We start from the raw sequence: 20,025 nt of genomic DNA on the forward strand, positions 1-20,025 counted from the left end.
CCGCGTTCAAGCACCGACCAGTTCGGCAGGCAGTGCCGTGGCCAAACGTTAGCAGCAAAGCTTTTTACAGCAAAGCTTTTTACAGCAGCACAGCTATTTTTACAGCAAAGCTGTAACTGACGAGCCGATTCGTGCTCCATCCGTGCATCCGTCGCCTGTACGCCGGCCGGTACGCTGCTTCTACTGCTCAAGGATTCGTTACTTGCTTCATCATGTGAAGTTGACGGTGTAGAAGACATGGCGTGCGCTATTTGGACCAAATACGGCAACAAATGGCAGGTATGCTCCGACCTCACGTGGTGCATTTTGTAGCATATTTTAGCAGGCGATTGCTTGGTTCCATGGAGCACATGACGCCGCACATGGCTAGGCAATATGGCGGTGAGCGCCGAAGGGCGGGGCTTAGAGGTGGCGAGTAGCTCAGGTTTTACACGTGTATAGCCATAACAGACCCTCTATTAAAGAGTACGACCGTGTGATGCCCGAGAATATTTACGGCGACCTGAGAGAAAATCCGGAGCCGTTAGCCGGGCACTAAAGATAAGAATGTGGCGAGAACGTCCGGCCATCGTTGCGAGAGCAAAACGATATCATCCGGGCAACCAGTATATTCCCAAGTTCCTGAACTTTGCAAGACCGGGAATATCTCGAAACTGGCGTCATCGTGAGAATTCATTAAAGGAGGATCTCGTTTGTGAACCCCTTGAGCAATTGACGTCCAAAATGGAGTTCTGACAACGTTTCACTTCGTTCGAGAAATAAAGAAGTCGTAGCACAAGCACTGTCGTGCACATGCTATCGAAAACAACTACATAACAAAGGTGTCTAGATAACAACGTGGGCGTATACCGACTCTCATATTGCACGGAATGAAGGTAAAGCACAGTTTAACACTTTATTAACAGAAATTTTGGTACTCCATGTCGAGTGATGCGGCATTCTTTTTTTACTCGGCAATGATGTGTAGTTCAGCACAAGGAGAAGTAGTGCATTTTATCTATGGCATCAACGCTTCAGTTTCGCCCTCTCCTTCTTCCTTTTAGGTGAGTTTGCCGTCTCAAGGCACCTTCTCCGGTTTTCTGCACAAAAAAGAAAGAAACAAAACAAAAACAAGCAGACGTCACATCACGAACAATGAGTAAGGCAATCGCATTTCTCTAAACGTTTAAGCAATGCTTTTTGATTGATACCCATTGCTTTATTCCTCAATTGTTTTATTCCAAGGATAAGCTGATATCAATGAACAGGGATGCATGCAAGCCTATTTTCTACGCGATGTGCTAGTATTCGAAGCTATCGAGGAACACTGTCATATCGCTTGTGTTCTTAAATGGAATCGCCGCTATTCAATTCAGTCATCGAATGGAATAGTCACCACATGGAAATATAATTTGTCGAATACTACACGACTACCTAACATCGTGGTCTCTCCAGATACCTATTTCGAGTAGACGTACTATAGAGCACACTGTGTTGCATAACTGCGCGTATGTCGCCAATTATATTCTCGGCAGATGGAATCATTTCGATTATTGATAACATCAAGCTTTCATCGTCAGCAGGTGTAGATGATATTAATTCCAAGCTCTTAAAAAATATTAACCATGTATCTGCTGCGTACCTAACTTTGTTGTTTTCACAGTAACTCGCTACAGGCATCTTACCATCCGACTGGCAAGTGGGCAAGGTCGTTCCAGTCTTCAAATCAGGCAGCAGAGACACCCCCTTAAATTATCGCCCTATATCATTAACTAGTGTCCCCTGCAAAATCATGGAACACGTCATATACTCGCATATCATGAACTTTTTAGATTCAATCTGTTTTTTTCACCCTTGTCAGCACGGATTTCGAAAAGGCTACTCTTGCGAAACACAGCTGGCAATTTTCCTTCACGACCTGCATCGAAGCATTCTTGACTCACCGCTCTCAGTTTGTTTGTGTTAATTGTATCATACTTGGCTACCACGAAAGCAGACGAGCTGATAGCAGCGCATCCTTCTTTCCCCTAACCACTTCTGCGCATGCGGCACCCTCTCACACGAAGATATAAAAGCAACCACAATAAAGAGACAGCCAGTTTTTCGATGCCCAACCACTGTGTGTGTCGACTTGCTCAGAGGCGCACGATACATGGTGTCAGAAGTGCCCACAGCCGCGCGGCAGGAAGCAAGCCATGGACGCCTTAAAACTGCCCTGCCCACTACAGTTGACCGGTAATGTCAGAAGGAACTGGGAACTCTTCAAGCAAAGACTGGACCTATTCCTGACGGCTACCTCGACAGACCATCCCAAGACAGAAGCGGTCAAGGCGGCCATCCTCCTGAGCGCCGCGGGTGACGAAGCGCTTGAGGTTTACAACAACTTCACATTCGCCGAAGGTGAGCTCAAGGATGACTACGAGACACTAGTGCGGAAGTTTGACGCATACTTTATTGAGCAAGGAAACGAGGTTTACGAACGCCATTTGTTCCGTATGCGAGTCCAGGATGAAGGAGAGCGATTCGAGCGGTTTGTACGTGACCTGAGGACACAAGCCAAGCTTTGTAATTTCGGGACCCTTGAAGAGTCTCTGATTAGGGACCAGATTGTATTCGGGACTAATGACAAGACTGTCCGAGAGAAAATGTTGCGGGACAAAACCTTGACTCTACAAAAAGCGGAGAACATATGCAAAGCAGCTGAAGCGGCGGCACAACAAAATGCTGCATGGGTCAACGAGCGCGTGCAAGTAGACTCCACTCGCCGATATGAACGCGGCAAAGAACAAAAAGGCCGGTGCAAGCACTGTGGTCGAGCGCACGCGCCACGGCAATGTCCAGCCTACGGAAAAACTTGCTACGCATGTAAAAAGCAGAATCACTTTTCATCGTGCTGCAAGAACCCGCAAGTTCACGGCATTCAGGAAGATCGTGAAGACAGCTTTGATGTCCTTGACGTCAGCATCTGTGGCGTAAGCACAAAACCAGGGAAAGACTGGACAGTGCGTGGCAAGGTCTCTGGTCACGACATAGAATTGAAAGTCGATACTGGTTCCCAAGCCAACTTGATTCCGCTTAGCATTTTTCAGCGCATCTCGAAAGTGAGCACGTTGCGCAAGAGCGCAGCAGTGCTGGCTGCCTACAACGGCTCCGAGATCAAGCATCTCGGTGTCGCAACTAAACACTAGAGATGAACGGTACGACGAGAGATACTGCCTTCTTTATCGTCAAGAAAGGACGCCAAGCGATCATTGGCTTGAGTACATGCATCGAGTTCGGCATTGTCCCAGCAAACATCGACTCAGTCAGGCGAAGTGGAAGAGCAGGGCCAGAAACAGAATTTGCACATCTTTTTCATGGAACGGGCTGCGTACAAAGAACGTACAAGATGGTTCTGCGACCAGACGCGGTTCCAGTCGTACAACCTGCTCGGAAAGTACCTTTGACACTGAAGCAACCATTGCGTGACGAGCTGGCACGCATGGAGAAGGCGTCCATCATCGTCAAAGTAGAAGAACCCACCGAATGGGTAAGTCCTCTGGTTGTGGTAAGAAAAAAGAACGGCGCTCTCCGAGTATGCATGGACCCTAGAGAAGTAAACAAAAACATATTACGTGAGCACTACCCGATGCCTACCCGCGAAGATATAGAAAGTGAGCTTTCAGGTGCTCGATTTTTTTCGCGACTGGATGCCAACTTTGGTTTTCATCAGATACCCCTTGATGAAGCTACATCACGCGTCTGCACGTTCGCGACTCCCTTCGGGTGCTATCGGTTCCTAAGGCTACCGTTCGGCATTTCGTCTGCCAGTGAGGTCTTTCAAAAGACACTCACTGAGATCTTTGAAAGTATCCCAGGAGTACGCGTTTACGTCGACGACGTCCTCATTTGGGGTGCTGACAAAACCCAGCATGACCAACGTTTGCGTGCCGCGCTAGAAAAGGCAGAAAAAGCAGGGCTCACGTTTAATCCTGAAAAATGTGCGTTTGGTATGAAGGAGAGAACATTTCTAGGTGACATAATCAATGAAGGTGGCGTGCGCCCAAGCCCCGAGTTGATTGAAGGCATCCGAGCCATGCCCGCGCCGGAAGACAAAAATGCCGTGAGAAGAATGATGGGTGTCGTCAACTATGATAGAGACGACGAAGTGTGGCGACGGGTCGGATGGGCTCCACATCTGCTCCGCACAGAAGCTACATTTTCGGCGAAATCACCTCCGCATCCAGATTCTACGTAATCATCGTGTGCCTGAAGTCAGCCAGAGCACGTCAACACCAAACTTGAGGGTGTAAGTGCTATACTTTGCATTTTACGGCCACATCACGTTTCGAAGCGGGGCCGCCCCGCTAAACCTACTTCGCTAGTGGCGAGGCCTAGCAAAGGCTTCGGCCGCCGCACCGCTGCAGATGGCGAACGCGCTGCTCAATGCCGACGCCGACAAAGCCCACCAATCGTCTACCGGGGCCCCGGAGGACGAGGACATGGAAATTCGCGAATCCCAAGGACTTCTTCCGGCCGCCGGGGAGAACGAAGAAGACAGTGAGCCTTGGATCAATGTTACCAGTCGCGCCCGTCGCCGTCGGCTGCAGACACGCTCGACCACGCCCCAACTTTCCCGAACGCCACCGAAGCCCGTTCTCCGCCACAGCCGACCGGCGATGCGCAAGCCCCGACAACCCCCCCTTCCTGCCGATGATTACAAGTTGGCGGTTCGTCCACGGAACGGCCTGCAGCTCAACAAGGTGAGCCCAGGGAAGTTAGTGGACGCCATCACAAATGAGGCAAAGCTACAAATCGGCTCCACTGGATTCAAAATACGCATCGACGAAGACCAAAACATCCTTGTTCTGAGCACTGCCTCAGAAGCTACGGCCTCGGCACTAAGCAAGATGCAAAAAATTACAATTGATGCAACAACATATGATATTGCATCATACGGAATTTCCCCTGATAACTCCTGCAAAGGGGTAATATACAACATCGATCACGACACCACGCCCGAAATGTTACTAAAACGCATTGAATCTCCCGGATACGAGGCGCTAACATGTAGAAGACTGGGAAACACAACCACCATGGTGATCACATTCTTGGGAAAAACAGTGCCATATTACATCGAATTTTCCGGCCTTCTTCTGCGGTGCTACCTCTACAAGAGAACCGTGCCACATTGCCGAACCTGCAACGAGACAGGCCACAGAGAGGACGTCTGCCCGCGGCCCCCCGCCACACCCAAGTGCAGAGAGTGCGGCACTTCGCTAGCAACGGAGCAGCACGAGTGCCACCCTCGGTGCTCACTGTGCGGTGGAAATCACCCGACAGCAGCGAAAGCCTGCCCCAACAGGTTCCTGCCGCCCGTCAACCGCCGGAAACCTCAGCAGACCCCGAGAGCAGGCTCCTCGTCTCCGAGGCCGCGTGGCGAGCACTCCGCATCCCGCAAGTCGCGGTCCCCGAAACGACGCGGAGCTGTCCAGGGGAGGAGCAGTTCCAGGCCGCGTTCCGGTTCCAGGCGTAGGACCTCATCGCGACGACGGACGCCATCCCATGGCAGGACCTCGAGCCGTGGTCGTTCCGCAAGCGGCAGGAGGGGAAGCAAGGGAGCAGCGCAGGTCACGCAGCAGGTGAGCTGGGCACAGGTTGTTTCTCCCAAAGCTCGTCCCCCCCCCCTGTTGACACAGAGCTGGCACAGGCACATGCCCAGATTAGGCGTCTCACTGAAGAAAACGCAAAACTCAAATCAGAAATTACTAGCGTACACGCAGAATTCGTAGCACTTAAAGATGAATTGCTTGGAAGAAATAGCACTACCCCTACACAAAACACTTCAACCCCACCCCCGGAGAAGCGGAAACGGGAAGATCAGCCAGCTCACACAGTCACTTCAAACCCGACACCGCAACGATCAACCGCGCAGCCCACAGCACCGCAGGGAGTCATACCCGTCCAATATGCCACTCTCCAGAAGGTAGAAGAGGTAGTAGCAAAAGCTATTCAGAGCCTTCAGACATCCCTACAAGCTACCATGCAGCAACAACTCACAGCTATACAACAGTCAGCGGCACAACAACAACAATACGCAACTCAACAACAACACTCTAATACTCAGTTGGCGGAACGCATCATGAGGCTAGAGGAACGCATACTAGCACTGGAAGCTTGTCAGAGCCGGCGCCCCAAGAAAACAGCTCATCAGACCCTACCAGAATTGCCAGATTCTCTGGGCTCCCCAGAACCCCATCTTGTGCACGCATCACCACCCCTTGATAACCAAGATGGCTCCGCCTCAACATATATGCAGTAAGCGCGGGGGCTCCCCAGGCGAAACCACGGTGTGGCAGTGGAATTGCCGGGGCTACAAGAACAAGTATGGATCACTGATACAATACATCGCTACATCAACAAGACCACCCGAAATCATCGCACTGCAAGAAACGAACACACACGTCCGCCTACCCGGATACGTCACTTATGGCACCGATACAGGCAGCAGCCTTCACACCCTGGTCAGTAAGAAGCTAGTGGCCGTTCAACACCATCTCCAGCAATCCGACCCGCTTGCCATTCTGCTCGAAATTATCCCACAGGCAACAAAGAAGAGTCCCATGTTTGTTCTAAACGTCTACTGTCGGCCGAAAAGCGCGCCATCGGTCCTCAAACTGGTTTTGGAGCAAGCCACGCACGCAGCACGCAACCATCCGCTTCTAATTGTGGGCGACTTTAATGCAGCCTACCCCCTCTGGGGTTATACGTACACCAACCCCAGGGGAAACATGCTTCACAAAGTTATTGAGGACATGGATCTCACACTTGTCAACGATCCAAAGAATAGCACGAGGCTCGGCACAAGCGTTCAAAGGGACACGAACCCCGACTTAACCCTCACCAGAAATATCCCCCAAGCTTGCTGGACCAATCTGGAGGAGTACCTAGGCAGCGACCACGCGCTGCTAGCCACCACTCTCCATGGGCTCGAATACAAAGCCAGGATAGGCACAGCTCGCCTCACGGATTGGACCAAGCTGCGGGAGATCAGAGAAGAAAGAGCTGCGAACGAACAGAGCCAACGGCTTCAGTCAATTAAGGACTGGATCACTCAGCTTCAGAAGGATGTGAAGGCACACACCAAAATGCTTGAAACATCCACCACCACTCCAAGCATCGACGCCCGCTTGCTCCACATGTGGGAAGCCCGGCGTAGCCTGCTGAAGCGTTGGAAAAGGCAAAGATTAAATCGCAAGCTCAAGAGGCGAATAGCACTACTCACACAAGAGGCTGCGGAATACGCTTCCACGCTATGCCGAGAGAATTGGCTATCCCTCTGCGACAGCTTGAGAGGAAGACTGAGTACTTCCAAGACGTGGAAGTTATTGAGGTATTTAATCAACCCGGCCAGCAGCAAAACGGAATCCCACCACAATATGGCCCGAGTAATTCACCAATTTCCTGGAAATGAGGCGGACCTCCTTTTGGCTCTCAAAGCCCAGTACTTTCCCACACAGCCATCGGAGCCTCTGCCACCCTACACCGGCACCCCTAACGAGCTCCTAGATGAGGACATTCATCTACATGAGGTAACAGCGGCGATAATGGGCTTGAGACGCCACACAGCCCCGGGAATGGACCAAATTACCAATAAGGCACTCGTAAATCTTGACAGCCCCTCGCTACTAGAGCTTACCGCTCATCTTAATGAAGTATGGAGGAAAGGAAACCTTCCCGAGGACTGGAAAATAGCCGAGGTTCGTCTGATACCGAAGGCAGGCAAGCCACAAGCCATTGAGAACCTACGACCGATCTCCCTCACTTCGTGTGTAGGAAAGCTCCTAGAGCACATCGTTCTCAATCGGTTACAACCATTCCTGGAAGACTCGGGGAAACTTCCAACAACGATGATAGGATTCCGTCCACACCTCTCAACTCAAGACATCCTACTTCAGCTGAAAGAGGAGGTGATTGTACCAGCGACACGCAACTCCCCCACGGCTATCCTCGCCTTAGATCTTAAAGGGGCGTTCGATAACGTCAAGCACACAGCAATCTTACAGAGGCTAAACGCGCTGGGCTGTGGGGCCAGGACGTACTCCTATATCAGAGATTTCCTCTCCGATAGAAAAGCCATCCTAAAGGTCGGGGACAAAGCCACAAACCCCTTCCTACTGGGCGGGCGCGGCACACCACAGGGCGCAGTGTTATCCCCTCTCCTTTTCAATATCGCCCTAATAGGCCTACCGCCGCTCCTCGATAACATCCCAGGGATCCGGCATGGCCTATATGCTGACGACATTACCATCTGGTCGTCCACAGGGTCCATCGGGGAAATGGAGAGCCGCTTGCAGGAAGCTGCAGACGTGGTGAGCGCCTATGCTAAGTCATGCGGGCTCAGCTGCGCCCCCAAAAGTCGGAGCTACTCCTGGTCTCACCGCGAAAGAAGCACAGAAGCGACTCGCCCACTATCAACATACGACTGGAGGGACACACCACCGTTCCGTCTCAGAGCGTAAAGATATTGGGAATGGTTTTCCAGTCGGATCGCACTAATACAATAATAATTCAAAAGCTTAAGAATACAACAGCCCAAGTTACGCACATGATCCGGCGAATAACAACCAAGACAAGAGGCATGGGGGAGGCGGACACGCTTCGGCTTGTCCAAGCCTTCGTCGTGTCTCGAATAACTTACGCTATTCCGTACGCACTACTCAACGAGACGGAACTCAAGAAAATCAACACAATGATCAGAAAGGCATATAAGCAGGCGATGGGCCTGCCAATCAGTACGTCCACTGAACGCCTACTACGACTAGGTGTGCACAACACGGCCGAGGAGCTGATCGAGGCACATTTATCCAGTCAGCGAACAAGGCTGGCGGTTACGGAAGCAGGGAGATCTATTCTCTTACGCCTGGGGCTCTCTGCCCCTCTGAGCCATCCGCCGCCTCAGACTGTGAGCTTACCCCATGCCATCCGGAGAAACATCACCGTACGTCCTCTACCTCGCAATATGCACCCAGTGCACCACGCAGAGCGAAGGGAGGCCCGCGCCCTGGCCATACACAAGCGATACGGAACTTTATCCTCTACAGCCTACACTGACGCGGCTTCTTACTCCAGACGCGCAGCCACAACAGCCACCGTAGTCGTCAACACAGAACATCGGAGCAGCATTTCGCTCACACGACACAATCCCCTCCAAGCCGAGGAAGCAGCCATAGCCCTCGCTCTCTCCCAAACAGAGGTTGAAGTCATAGTGACCGACTCCCAACAGGCGTGCCGCAACTTTGCTAGCGGCAGAATTCATGCCACTACACTCCGGATCATCAAGCAAAAGCCGCCAACGAGATCAGTCATGATCATCTGGGCGCCAGCTCATCAAGGCATTCCTGGCAACGAGGTCGCCAACCACGTGGCTCGAGATCTGACCCACCGAGCCGACGCCGAGGAATCTGAACCCGAGCGCATGCACCCTCTAGTCTCTTACCAAGACATCACACAACACTACAAGCTAACCCGCAGAACATATGCACCCCCACACAAGTCACTACCTAGAGAGCAGGAGCGATTCCTCCGAGCTCTACAGGTCAATACATTCCCCCACCCAACCAGAAATCACCTCATAGACCCTACAAAATTCTCTCCGCAATGCCGCTTCTGCGCAGAGCCCGGGTCCCTCAGGCACATAGTAGGGGGTTGCAGAGCGGCACCATTAAATCATCCGAACCCTTACCCCACTAACGAGCTTTGGGAGAGAGCCTTGGCCAGCTCCGACCTCGAGGATCAGCAACGGCTGATTGCGAGGGCCCAGGACGCGGCCCGAGCTCAAGGCATCCTGGAATGAGGACGCCTCTCCCTAGCTGCATTTACCTAATAAAAATGTTTATTCTCTCTCTCTCTGTCGTCAACTATTTCCGAAAGTATGTACCCAGCTTAAGCGATAAAACGGCGTTGCTGCGAAGCCTCGTCAAGGACGATACGGTTTTTGAGTGGACTACCGCCCATCGGCGTGAGTGGCAAGACGTCTGCGAGGCCTTAACATCGCCGCCGCTCCTGGCATTTTTTGATGAAACTAAAGAAAGAAATATCTCGGCAGACGTATCTGCCATCGGAATTGGCGCGTCGCTATTGCAAAAACACCAGAATGAATGGCGCCCAGTGATGTACGCCTCGCGAACGCTAACTGATAGCGAAACGCGATACTCGCAAATCGAGAAAGAAACGCTTGGCATAGTGTTCACCTGCGAAAAATTTCACCAGTTTACTTATGGCCGCAAGATCCTCATAGAGACGGACCACCGACCGTTGTTGGCCATCGCAAAAAATACATCGGAGAAATGTCGCCCCGGCTACAGCGTTTCTTTGTTCGCCTTCTAAAATGCAATTATGACTTGCAGTTCGTTCCTGGGAAGGACCTGCTCCTGGCTGACATGCTTTCCCGTGCGCCCTCGCTTTCACCAAACCCGGCAGCAATGGAGGACATCGAGGTCCATGCAGTTCGTCTAGTCTCGTGCATGGTAACCCCATCGACAAAACGTCGCCTTCAGTACGAGACACTACCGGATCCCTATCTGAGTACTGTAATGCATCAACTGTCGCGTGGAACAATGGTTCAAGGGGAATTACGTCCGTTTACGGCTGAGCTATCTGTCATTGACGGGATACTACTGAAAGGATGCAATATTGTCATACCGAAGTCCATGAGGAGCGAAATGCTAACAAAGGTGCACGCAGGTCATCTGGGTATGGAGCGCGCGCTCTTATTTTTTGGCCTGGACTAGACAGCAGCATTGAATCAATGATTCGTTCGTGCAACGCATGCCAAAAATATGCATACAAGCAGCAGTCCGAGCCCCTTATTTTGCGCCCGACGCCTAGTATGCCGTGGTACAGAGTAGGCATCGACATATTCCATTTCGCCGGGGAAGAGCATCTAGTGGTGTTCGATGCGCACTCCAATTTTCCTGAAGTGGAAAAGTTATCTACAATGACGGCCCATGAGGTGGTACAAAAAACGTCCGCGATATTCGCGCGCTACGGGATCCCTGTGCAAGTACTTACAGATAATGAGCCTCAATTTGCATCCAAAGAGTTTGCAGACTTCGCAAGGCGATATGATTTTGAGCACATTACATCAAGCCCGCGATTTCCGAGATCAAATGGACTTGCTGAAAAGGGAGTACAGATAGTTAAGCGCATTATGAAAAAGACCACTGAATCTTGCGACGATTTTTGGTTAGGACTCTTGTCTTATCGTGTGTCTGTACTAGAGGATGGCCATTCACCTGCCCAACTGTTACAGGGACGGCGCCTGCGCACCAACGTTCCGGAATACAGCACTGAGCTGGGATGCCCAATAGTCAAGCATCAACAGCGGGTCACGGGCAAAGCGCTGCACCCTTTGCAGCAAGGAGACACGGTACGCATACTGGATGACAACTGGTCACGTAAGGCAAGAGTGCTTCAAGAAGCGGCTCCCCGGTCCCACATCGTGGAGACAGAGGATGGAAGGCTTCTAAGGCGGAACAGACAACACCTGCTGCAAACGCGAGAAAAATACCGCAGGGTAGACGAAGATGACAACAGCAACGCTGAAAATAGTAGCTTAGAAAACGAAAGACAGGAGCCTCCAGAACAAGGCAAAAGTGCACCCGGGTTAACTGGTCATCCACAAGCCAACATACAAGCAACATACATACGATGTCTTCCCCAAAGTGGAGACATCGGAAGCAGAGCCCCGCAGGTCAACCCGTCAGCGCAACAAGCCTCAACGGCTGCAATACGAAGCGAATTTCCGTCAAGTCTCCTAGCTTTTTTTTTCTTGCCTTGTGGTCATAGTCTTTTTTTTTTTCGTTAAGGGAAAGGAGATGTATCATACTTGGCCACCACGGAACGACGAGCTGATAGCAGCGCATCCTTCTTTCCCCCTAACCACTTCTGCGCATGCGGCACCCTCTCACACGAAGATATAAAAGCAACCACAATAAAGATACAACAGTTTTTCGATGCCCAACCACTGTGTGTGTCGACTTGCTCAGAGGCGCACGATACAATCAGTGTCGCCCGGAAGCCAGGTCTGAGTTACAGAACCACCTGACATCAAGTAGAAAAGCGACATCCGTAATTGAGAATGGGAAATTCCAGTCAACAGGCAAATCAAGGTGAAGAAAAATAAAAGGTTTTTTGGAAGAAGATGCTGCCAAGTGATCGCATAGATGCTGGAAATGTGTGGGGGTCACAACAGCAACGCCGCAGCACATATGTTAGTCACGACAAAAAACCTGGTATAAGGACAAACACAACAGCGTCATCAATGTCGCATGTCGCCAGGTCTCTGTTACAACATGGCGTTCACAATCTATAAGAACAGCTTTAACTTAGGCAGATTTGCTGATGATGCTACACGTATTTATGTAAAGGAGTTGAAATTGATTACCAAAGCAATGTCTAGGGAAGTCGCTGCTGGAACTACTACAAGGAGTCCACCAATCACTCGCAGTGTCGTTGATCAAAGTGAAACATTCCTTTTATGTTGCTTCTCACTTTCATCACTTGCTCACAACAGTTTCCTTTTCTGCAGCGTATCCAGAGAGTAAGAGTGTTGAATAGATATTTTTTCCCGTTTTGGTTTACGCACTTTCTTAAGAACTACTTTTTTATCATTGTAGTCGTGAAAATGAGCAATGTTTGGCCTAGGTTAGCGTGGGCTGCCTAAGTGGTGTAATCTACCGACAGAGATGCATGACAGCTGTAAGTTCGCCCTGAAAAGTTAATTCAAAACTATTTCCTTTAAATCGGAGTCACAGTCATGAGGCCCAGTTGTTGACAGACAGACCCCCGTATTCAGAAATGCAACTTAAGTTGAAGCCCATGCTCTACTTGATCTAAGTGACGCCTGTCGTGAACGCGCCGAAGGAAACGCAGTGAGCGTCTCTGGGCCCGTCAACGCCAGGCGTCAACGTTTAAATCAAGTAAGCATGTACTTGAACTTAGGTTACATTTCTAAATACGGGGTAGACGGTTCATACCGCTACTGTAGAGGAGACGCGTTCCCCGGAAGAAGCCGCCTCTGCCCCCCCTTTCGGCAAGCCCAGTTTTCCGTCTTCCTGCACACTAGGCCTGCAGCAGGCTGGTTCAGGTGCAGCTGTTCTATTTGTCGTTCTTTTTCTTTACTTTTTATACAAGGCGTCCCAGGTGTCAGAGAATAATCAGTCGAAAGTTAGCCCCCCAACTCCCCTTTTCTCGCTTGTGTTCCTACGGGTTTCCTTCTCCTTGTGTGTCTGGTTCCCTTCACACATTCTTGCATGCGCTAACTCAAGAAATCAGTGACATTTCGTCGAGATTGAAGCTATACGCCCTCATCACCACGAAAAATGTGTTTGTTCGGGGTTATAGCATGCCGCAAGGAGCTATACGCGCATGCGCGAGCTACGCCCACCTATTCCTTCTGCCCTACCTTTTCACCTCCTCTGAGGCACTTACTTTTTTCATGGTCGTGGAAACGTTCGCGAGTTTCCCGCAGTTATATTGTTAATGGAAGCGACGTCTTCGAAAAAAAAAACACGTTTGCACGATTTAGTGGCCACGAAAAGAGTGTTAGGTTACTCTTTCAGATCTTGAGAGCCACGGCTCATATACTTACCACCTTTGACGTAGATAACTAATTTCCGGACCAGGAAAAAAAGTCCACGGAGGATGCGCGTCGATAATGCAGGCCAGCCCAAATCTTCCTGCATAAGCATTTGGATAACTCAAATAAGCAAATGCGATAACACATTCCCGGGAAAATTGTGCCAGAAAATGGCCTATTTGCACGCCCGTGAATCCCGCATCCAGCGCCTGCTTGTTGGTATTTCAGATAAACGAATCTATAAGCAGTTTGATGTGTGTTCCAAGCGAGTAATACATGTTCAAGTTTCAGATCGAGAACCATAACGTTCTTCTCTTTTCCTGTAGGCTCAAATCGCACGCGTTAATTTGGAAGGTGCGTTGGTGAGCACCCGCTTGTGATGAAACCGTTTGGCCACCTTGCGCCCGTCGAAATCTTCTTTTATTGTCTTGGTATTCCCTCATGGCGGGGTGATTTTGTGTATCGAAATCGTGTATAAGGACACTGTCGTTCTAAAAGTTGATGTTATAAAAGAAGCCAACGGACAATTTAGAGGTCAATGCAACCGAAAATGCGTTAGCACAACGTCGCATCTTTTTGAGGTCAGAAATTAATGGTTTAAAACCGCGTTGTCCGCATACCCTGTGTGGCTGAGGCGCCGAAAAAGGTATGCTGGCGTCTGGGACTTTAGAATGTGTTGGTGAGGGCGTTTCAAAATATATATGATTAAAACAGACCAAAATTTTAATTATGTATTTTTTTAATCGCCCTCACCAACACATTCCAGAGTCCCAGATGCCAGCATACCTTTTTCGGTGCCTCAGCCACACAGGGGGGTATCGCCATATCTGTATACCGCCGTAACGACAGCCACGTTCAGTTCCTGGGGCTAACGTCCTTCGAAAGACAATGCCACTGCCTTCCAGTTACCCCATGCATAGCATCCCAGACACTTTCGCCTTCCAAATTACTCGACGCATTTGCTGCTGAGCTACTAAAGTCACTGTTTAAACTGATGTCGTTCTGGGTCTTTCTGGTTCTGGGTCGTTCCGGCTCTTCGAAACCCATAAAAGCATGCCGCAAACGACACCCCTGTATGCTCCCTAACCTCTCGCTTCCCCAACATCCTCCCATGCCCCTCTTTTTCTTTTCTTGTTTTTCCCTTTTTGTCTCTCCCTTTACCGCCAGCCGCCACCGACAACCACACGTGACGTCACTGTACTAACCCTTTAGCACTAACATGCCGATGATGACGAGGCCGCCTTCGACGAAGATAGGTCCTCTTATCGAAACGTTGGCCAGCCCTCTGAGGCAATTTATCCCTGTTGATTAAGAAGATGTATGCTAAATACTAGATAAAAGCACTATAGCATAACCGATTAAATGAGGCAGGCTGGGTGACTACTTGTCACCGGCTCGTTTCGAAGGTGATGGCATTAAATAAGCATCCCATAAAGCAAAAGCTGCTTTGGCGCGATAGCTTTTATTTTAGCATCCGCACTACCCCCGCGCCCTGCTTTACCATGGCTGTGTAGAGAAAGAAGACAATACTAAATCATCATGCACGTGTGGAGTGCACAGATGGCGCTGTGGTATCGGTGCGGTTGACGCAATTGGCGCCAGATTGAGCTCGACCTCAGTTCGGTGTTCAGAGAGGCGCTGTGTGGCACGCGTTTATCGAATAAGACGGGAGTGGCCGCATTTGAGTGAGCTCACACGAGTATTGTAAATATATATAAGTATATTAAGCACGTGCTAAAGAGCAGGTAATAGCCTGCAAGTAAGCAATTTGTTTAGCTAAATTTTAAGCTTTCTCGGGTTTGCTGCACCCGTGTTCAACACGAAATTGCTTGAGAAGGAACCAGAAATGGCGGAAGAAACTCGGCCAGCAAGATGGATGGATCCCATGTTGCTTCCATTACTTCTGATCGCGGCAGGCCCGCTCCAAATAGAGAACGAACACGGTTGTAAGAACACAACGTGGGACCGCTACCAGATGGATCTTAAGTTCTGCATGTGCGCTTCCTGTAGCGCTAATCAAGGTTATCAACTTTACTTTATTATCGCTTTGTGGAAGAAAGAAGTCATTACTCGATCATGCATGTGTCAAGTGCGCAGAAGGCACCGTTGTCACGCCACGCATATTGCAGTCGGAGCTGAATTTAGACTAGCCGGTTGTATTCAGAGAGGCGGTATGTTTGTCGTTCGGAGCAGCAGTGAGCGCGTCTGAGTGAGCTATAGGTATGGTATGGGAGACACAATCGAAATCAAACCGTCGCTCGCCAGGGAGTGTAAGGTCCGAAAGTGGCTTAACAGACAAAATTTTTTGGATCAAAAAGTTATTTTGTCGATGGCCATTTTGCAAAAAGATTTGTGACTGACACGATAAATTGAACCATTAAAATTCTGTAATACTACTTTAAGTAACTAATAAAAGAAAGATGAACCTATAAAATTAGCTAATATGGCACTTAAAAGGTATATGATCTATTACTGCTCAAAATAGAAAACTGCATTCTTCCGTAACGCATAATGTAGCGAGTACAACGAAGCACTTGGAAACGGATAGCCAGAGAAGCATTGCAGGTGGAATTTAAAGTGGGCTAATCGGTACATCAGCTGTTTATCACTAGGATGTCGTCTGAAAAAAAAATAGCTAAAGGGAGTTGAGAAGAAGCAAGTTATTACACAAATGCATACTGTGATAATTCTTACTTGGGCTAAAATTATATAAATGGTAAAACGACGCGGGAGTTTATCAGGAAGATATCAATTTGAGAATTTGGTGATGCTTCCAGTTCTACCCCGCACGTCTTAAGCACTTGGTATTCGATGTTTCGATTATATTTCAGTAATATAAACGTAATAATCCCCCGCAACTTTCGTCAACTGATTGTCAAGAGGCGTCGTTACCTGAGACGTGCTGTTGGTAACCAGTTAATAATAATAATGTACGGTGTTTTGCGTGCCAAAACCACTTTCTGATTATGAGGCACGCCGTAGTGGGGGACTCCGGAAATTTTGACCACCTGGGGTTCTTTGACGTGCACCTAAATCTAAGTACACGGGTGTTTTCGCATTTCACCCCCATCGAAATGCGGCCGCCGTGGCCAGGATTCGATCCCGCGACCTCGTGCTCAGCAGCCTAACACCATAGCCACTGAGCAACCACGGCGGGTGTTGGTAACCAATTCTGCAGCGTGTTTAAATGCGCATTCATTCATTCCTATACAGTAAATTTTTGCGGCGAGATATCCTTGAGCGACCGCGTTAACAGTTATTTGTTCCAATTCTTCAGATCATATTCCAACAATTTAATACAATGCAGGTAGTCGAAATAACTTAAAAAAGGTCTAACCAGGTAGTTCGAGGTATCACATATTTAAAATGAACTAAAACTGTGAGGCAGCCTCTGAAGGGCATGCCTTCGTTGTCAAACTGTTTTGTTGTTCAAGCATGCTGCCTTTATCTCAAAGACGTAGCAAGCCAGATTTTCGCATTCAAGGACTTCCACAACGTACAGGTTTTCTGCGTGGCAATATATCGAGCGTAATTATTGGTGCGTTTATGCATTAAAAGAATTACCTTTATCGTGTATGAAAACGTCATCTTTCACCGACGGTGATATTGCAAGACATTGGCATGATCGGCGATTGACACGACAACAATATTAGACCTCTAGTGAATGAATGTGTGTTTAGTGGCGCAGGGGAGAGACATACCAACCAAGTCAGCTATCGCATGCCTTCTTTGGAGCAACACCCTCCCTGAAGTTGCTTTTGCGTGCGCAACAAATGAATACAAGCGTTGATTCTTCATCTCTTGTCCGCACTTTGGTGCGGTTATTGCGTTGGCCGGGTATTGCAAGACAATATTCGCCGTAAGTTCAATCTTGAATCAAATGTTCTTACTCCATCCATGCCTGGAACAATCGTCGGCTGACAACTGTCCTTAATCGCTTGTTTTAGAGAACACGAGCTGGGGAACAGTGAGACAAACGAAAGCGAGCAAAAAAGGTTCAGTGTTCAAGACGTGCAGGATAGTGTTCGGTTTATTTCTAGTGCCGTTATAAGAAGTATTCCTGCGTTGCTGGCATCCCAGATCTTCGTGCGCCTGACCCCTAAAAAAAAACGTTCTGTGGATGCCCCATGTATGCAGTGATGAAGATTTGAGGGCTCCTCATGCAACTTACGATGTTGCGTAATTGTGTGTACTTACCGGGTCATGGTGTCCTGAGGGTGACAACCAGAGCGATGGCAAGGACAATGGCGCAAGCTCTACATGCACCAAGTCGCACAAACCTTGAAAATAAAAATTGAGGAGGAATTACTTACAGCCTGCTTACAACCCTAAGGATTAGACGGCTGACTCTTGGGAAAAGCTAATATAGCCTGAGCGTACTGCGTAATACGTCCTAACGACAGGCACCTGACTGAAGATATAAAAATTGCCTATGGCAGGCAGCATTATCGTAAGCCATGAACTGGATGGAAGAAGTAAGAATTGCTTCCATGATGTAAAATGCGCATTCTACAAATTATCGAAATTTATTATCAAGCTTTATTATCGTACTTATTGCAATTACATGTTGTAGACGGCGATTCGCCATGGTATAACGACAGAAAAAAAATGTGATAATGGCACCGGTTTAGAGATATGGGCCATGTCAACTATATGGCAACTATATGGACACCCTAAGCGTTTTCATGGGTCTCACCTCCAATTTGCCTAAAAATATGGAGTCTTGCACTTAAGTACTGAAGTTACAGCAACTACATTTTATTTTCCCGCATGAAAAGCTCATAAATTGTGTCATTCAGAAAATTCGTTGCAGTGGGTGCGCCTTGCGAGCTCTTCGGCTACAGCTTGTAACTTGCAGCATTTCAACGATCAAGTAATGAGTTGAAACTTAATTAGTGCAGTTTCGATATTTATTTCCTTACTGGTATTGATTTCTTCCACTCCTAGATTGCACTCTTGAGTAACTTTTGCCCCTCAGTAATCTAGCTGAAAAGATAGAATTGCGCTATCTGCTCACTAAATTAGTTTCGCAGCAATGATAGTAACAATCTGGCGCATGCTGCGGAACATGTTACCATAGTGGCAGTAAGCTAAAAGCATTAACAGTTCGCTGTGTTAACCAGCTTTCTATCAATTAATAAACACGTTGATATAATGGAAGCTGGGCGCTTTCTTCAGTGCAAGCAATGCGAGTACATCGCAAACATTGTTCTATAGAAGCGAATGCATAGATCTGAATGTTAGCACGTTGGCGGGGAGATATACTGAATATTGATAAGATTTTAGATAAGCACGTAGACCTTCGACCAAAGACTTTTACTGCATAAACAACGATCCCCAATGCAATCTACTCCCGGTCTTCGTTCGGAAAAAGAAGCGAAGCAAATAAGAGAATGCAGTTTTTCTCGAATCTATTTGAACGTTATGGCTTAGATAAAGATCAAGTTGACCGGTAACAAAATGCGCAGTTAAGCATCCCTCTAAAGCAACGCTTTTATTGAAGGAGATAATTTTTCTTTACTTAAAACACTTTTGCAAAAAAAAAATGGCATGATATTGCCATGACCTCGACACAGCTGACAGCCACTCGGTGCAATTCGGTGCCACAGGCTAGGCATGTTGGGTGGCACCGAGAAGAAGAGAATGACGAAGGTGCCAGGACAGCGACATATATAAAAGATCTCTAGCGTCGACCGAAGTCTTTTGTGGCTTCGTCTGTGACAAACTGGTGGAGGTGCTGGGTACGCGTCTATGTACTCTGCCCCCAGGAACAGGGAGCGGACAACATACGCAAAAGCCGATGGCTTCAAAGACTGCCTCCGGAATATGGCCTGCAAGATCTGCCAAGGATGTCCACCACAACCGCAAGCCAGATACAGGAGACGTACGGTACAGGACAGCCTCCTGCGTCGCTGGTTCTCCACACCCCACGCTGGCCGCGGCCGTTCCATGGTGAGCCTTTTGAGGACGTGGAAGACTGGCTCGACGACTTCGATCGTGTGGCTGACGTCAATTATTGGGACGAGCAGAAAAAGTTAGGGAACGTGTACTTCGCCCTAGAGGACTCTGCCCGAACATGGTTCGCTAACCACGAGCCATCCATCACCACCTGGCAAGAATTTCAACGGCAGATACGCGATACCTACAGCAGCCCCGCAAGAAAAGAGCGAGCAGAGCAAGCCCTTCAGAATAGGGTTCAAAGGCCGAACGAAAGCGTAGCCATGTTCGTAGAAGACATGTCGCGGCTTTTCAAACGTGCTGACCCTGGCATGACAGAAGCGAAGAAAGTACGCCTACTGATGCGTGCAGTGAAAGAGCAGCTGTTTGCTGGACTGATGCGAAGGCCTCCAGCTACAGTAGCTGAGTTCGTCAGTGAGGTGACAACAATGGAGCGAGCCCTTCAACAACGCTCCTCGGTCTACGAT

At 48.9% G+C, this 20,025-nt stretch overlaps 1 protein-coding gene across 1 annotated transcript; it reads left to right on the forward strand.

Annotated features, from left to right (window-relative positions):
- The first annotated feature begins 4,384 nt into the window (after positions 1 to 4,384).
- Positions 4,385 to 11,384, forward strand: LOC139061332 (uncharacterized). The gene is made up of 3 exons (XM_070541206.1): positions 4,385 to 5,600; positions 10,368 to 10,516; positions 11,273 to 11,384. Exons 1-3 carry the CDS (start codon positions 4,386 to 4,388, stop codon positions 11,328 to 11,330), a joined length of 1,422 nt encoding a protein of 473 aa, XP_070397307.1. The 5' UTR covers position 4,385; the 3' UTR covers positions 11,331 to 11,384.
- The last annotated feature ends 8,641 nt before the right edge of the window (positions 11,385 to 20,025 follow it).

The sequence above is a fragment of the Dermacentor albipictus genome, chromosome 6 (assembly GCF_038994185.2).
Source record: "Dermacentor albipictus isolate Rhodes 1998 colony chromosome 6, USDA_Dalb.pri_finalv2, whole genome shotgun sequence".
NCBI lineage: Eukaryota > Metazoa > Arthropoda > Arachnida > Ixodida > Ixodidae > Dermacentor > Dermacentor albipictus.